The sequence below is a fragment of the Rattus norvegicus genome, chromosome 13 (genome assembly GCF_036323735.1).
Source record: "Rattus norvegicus strain BN/NHsdMcwi chromosome 13, GRCr8, whole genome shotgun sequence".
Taxonomy (NCBI): domain Eukaryota; kingdom Metazoa; phylum Chordata; class Mammalia; order Rodentia; family Muridae; genus Rattus; species Rattus norvegicus.
The window spans coordinates 34,022,082-34,025,828 of record NC_086031.1 but is presented as its reverse complement, the minus strand read 5'-3'; the positions used below and the strand labels follow the sequence as shown (position 1 = coordinate 34,025,828).

General features: G+C 57.5%; 1 protein-coding gene across 1 annotated transcript; it reads right to left on the bottom strand.

Moving 5' to 3' along the window:
* Positions 1–391: 391 nt before the first annotated feature.
* Positions 392–1,927, bottom strand: C1ql2 (complement C1q like 2). Its single transcript, NM_001105949.1, has 2 exons — positions 1,155–1,927; positions 392–571 (listed from the first exon to the last, which is right to left on the bottom strand). The coding sequence occupies exons 1-2, from the start codon at positions 1,836–1,838 to the stop codon at positions 392–394; spliced, it is 864 nt and encodes a 287-aa protein (NP_001099419.1). The 5' UTR covers positions 1,839–1,927.
* Positions 1,928–3,747: the final 1,820 nt, after the last annotated feature.

Below are 3,747 nucleotides of genomic sequence, written 5' to 3'. Positions count from 1 at the left end.
GGTCTTGCAGCCCTTAACCCGGGGACTCTGGAAGGAAGAGGCAAGCTGGGAGACCTCAGGTTCTCTAAGGCCGCCTGTCCAGTCCAATCAGCTTTCTCAAGTCTGGGCTGCCCCACCGCTAACCCCGCCAGAGCTGGGATTTGCCCAGCTCCCCACTTGAGTGTTCCCTTTTCCTCCCCGGGATGGCCACTGGGACCAGGGACACAGCCTCCCCACAGCATAGTGAATCACTGAGGCCTGAGGCAGGACAAGTAGGAGAGCAGGGGTGTGTCTTTTCCAACGGAGATGTCAGGAAGTATCATGAAGCCGCAGAGTGGCATTCACCAAAGAGCCACGCGCCCAATGGGGGTGGGGTGGCCTGAAGCCACCTGGCCTCGCGCCCTCTGGGCCTCTAATCCGGATACAGGAGAAAGCCCGAGAACGTGCTGTACTTGTTGTTGTTGCCCCCGTGCGCCTTCCCGCCGTCCAACTTCACATAGACCTCATCGCCCGAATCCAGGTGCAGGACCACGCTGTTGCTGGCGTAGTCATAATTCTGGTCCGCGTCCTGGGCTATGGCGCTGGCACGCACCTGCGGGGCGAACCAGAGGAGTTGGTGGGCCCTTGTACCTCTTCCTGAGTCCAAGCCTGGCCTCCCTCACCCCATCCCCTTGCAGCCCCCCTGCCTGCTACTTCAGTGTAAACACTCCCTCCTCCTGGGCTCCAAGTTCTCTTTGTAATAGAGTCAAGGAAAGGGGGTAGGGCCCAACGAGGGAAACTTGCCCCATATGTAAAGGTCCCAGGGGTCAAGACCAAGATGGATGAACTGGAGGGAAAGGGGTGGCCCACGTGCAATCACAGTGAAAAGGAAAACTGCGTTTTTCTAGGAGCCCAGCCACTTCAGGCCAGGACTGGGGACTGGGAACTAGTTCAGGTGTCAGAGTCATTGTGCACCCGTCTCAGACGCTCAGTATTTGGGCAAGGACAGCATAGCGCGCAGGGAAGCGAGATGATGTATGTGGTCCAGCCTCCACCCCATCCCAGAGTTTTCTGGGGAGCTGGAGGGTGGCAGGAAACGGTATATAGTTCCCGGGTTTCCGGCCTCCTGTAATGGTCTGCGGACTCTGTTGGGGGCGGAAAAGTTAGGGAAAGGTGTGTGGGAGAAAGTCACTGACCTGCCCGTTCTTGCAGAGATCCGCCCACATGCTGGTTCCGTCGCCGCCACGCATGAGGATGTGGTACGTGAAGAAGTAGATGCCCCGCACCTGGCAGCTGAACTTGCCGGTAGTGGGGTCGTAGTGATTGCCAAGATTGGTGACCACGTCGTCGAACTTGAGCACCTCGTAACCTTCGTGGGGGCTCTTGAGTCCCACGTAGAAGGCAATCTTGGGACCGCTGAAGGCAGCACTCAGCGCACTGGTCACTTCTCCCTCTGTGTCACCACCGCCCCCGGTTCCGCCACCCACCACACCAACGCCACCGGCTGCGCTAGTTGTCAACTGCAGTCCGGGTAGCCCTGGCCTCCCCGAGTCTCCCTTCTCTCCCGGGGGACCCCTGGGTCCAGGAGGCCCTGGCTCTCCAGGAGGACCCCGAGGCCCGGGCTTGCCTGGTCGGCCCGGATCACCCTTTGGTCCCTGGATAAACGGAGGCGGGGGGTTGGCGCTGAGGTCCTGCATAACTTCCAGGGCAGCGGTACTGGGCCCGGGCGGTGGAGCCTTGGCGCCCGCGGGTCCCCCTGCGGGAGAGACGGTGTACGGGTCACAGATCATGCGGCAGGTGCCCAGCATCTCGTAGTGAGCCGCTCCTGGGGGCGCCGCCTGCAGTAGCAGAGGCACCGCGATTAGCAGCCCCAGTGCCATGGCCAGGAGCACGCCGACGGCCGCCAAGCAGGCGCGCCGCCGCCGCTGCCACAGCCGGGAGGCGACCGCCACCAGCTCCTCCTTGCCGCCTGGGGAGGTAATGGTGGAGCGGCGCGGGTGGCCCCGCTCTAGGCGTTCGGACGCCAACTCCGCAGGTCCCCGCCGCGTCCCCGACGTGGAGACCCCTGACTTAGCCACCCAACTATTTCAACGAGAGGTATCCGGACCCGAGCTCCCGAGGCCACCGCTCTGGAACTGATCTGGAGAGTCGAAGAGCCCCACACGCATGGCGAGGGGCTCACAGGACGAGCCCGGCGCCCCGGCGGGCACCGGGTAGTGTAGGCTGGTGAATTCTGGGTCCCGGTGCAGGGTCCGGTGTTGGCTCAGCGGCTCTGGCTCCTGTTCTTCTGGGATTGGCGGGGCTTGGCAGGGTTCGGCGGAACGCGGGATCGGCTCTGCCGCACGCTCTGCTCTGCTCTCCCGCTACTAGCTGGCTCCCGGGCGGAGGGGGTACCCAGCTACCCTGACGTAAGATCAGGACTGAGTGGCGGAGGCGGCAAGGCAGCAGCATGCGCTGCCATCACTCGGGAGATGGCGCCCTCCTGTCATCAGCTCCCATCCCGCGGCGTCCTCCGGAGATGTGCCTGCTGGCGGCGCCCAGGAGCTACAAGTGGGAGCAGCCGGCCGCAGCCCCCAGCTGGGGCTCCACAGACACACCTACCCTTGCCCACACGCGCCTCCCGCAGACCACCAAGCTCTGGCACCCACGCGCACAGTCAGTGGTTGCGCACAGCAGCCCACACACAGTCACGATGTGTTGCCTGAAAGGTCCTGGCGGGGTCACCAAATCCATCCTCTATCTAGATAAGCCCAGGTCTCAACCCAAGTCCAGGACAGCCTCAGCCTCCAGCTCTGTAGGAAGGACCTTCTAGAAGCCTCGGGAGACACCAGAATCAAATCAAATCTTGCTTCTGGGTGATATTTCATAAGTTTAGGACACCAAATTGTGAAACAGGCGACTCCAGCAAACCTCCTTCAACTTTTGGAAGGACTCTCTAAAAATAAATTACATTTAGATATTTATTGTGTGGAGGTCAAAGGATTAGGTTCTCTCTCTCCACTATGCGGGTTGATCCAGGTATCAAACGCAGGTTCTCAGGTTTGACAGCAAGCGCTTTTACCCTCTGAGTCATCTTGCCTGTAAAAATAATGCTCCACCCATCCACCCACAGCTGGATATTAGCTGCAGTCATTTCCCCACAGATCATTGGCTATTCTTTGTCTCCCGTTTAAGATCCATTCAAAAACAGAAGCACTTATACCTATATGTTGCAGTCTTTTGTTTTCCCACGTTCTTTTTTGAAAAGGGGCAGGACTGCAGAGGGGGATTCACATACCACCGAAAGTAACCAACTTTCAAGTAGAGGAAGGAGTAAGGCGTTGCGGGGCACACCTAGACTTCATTCAGAAAGCCAAATCTTCTTATACGTCTGGTCAGCTCTCGAAAGTGAAATTCGAACACGCGTAGTAACTGTTGATGAACAATTTTCAAAATAAAACGAGGAATGCAGGGCAGTGGTGGCGCATGCCTTTAATCCCAACACTCAGGAAGTGGAAGCAGGGAGATCTCTGAGGATCTCTGAGTTCAAGACCGGCCGGGTGTGCAGAATGAGTTCCAGGACATTCAGGGCTACACAGTGAAACCCTGTCTCAAAGAAAGAAAGAAAGAAAGAAAGAAAGAAAGAAAGAAAGAAAGAAAGAAAGAAAGAAAGGAAGGAAGGAAGGAAGAAAGAAAGGAAGGAAGAAAGGAAGAAAGGAAGAAAGGAAGAAAGGAAGAAAGAAAGAAGAAAAAGAAAAGAAAAAGAAAGAAAGAAAGAAAGAAAGAAAGAAAGAAAGAGAAAACCAGGAA

Coding starts and splice junctions, on each gene's coding strand:
- C1ql2 (NM_001105949.1), bottom strand. CDS start 1,838: ATGGCACTGGGGCTGCTAATCGCGGTGCCTCTGCTACTGCAGGCGGCG. Junction 572..1,154: donor ATCTCTGCAAGAACGGGCAG/GTCAGTGACTTT, acceptor TTCGCCCCGCAG/GTGCGTGCCAGCGCCATAGC.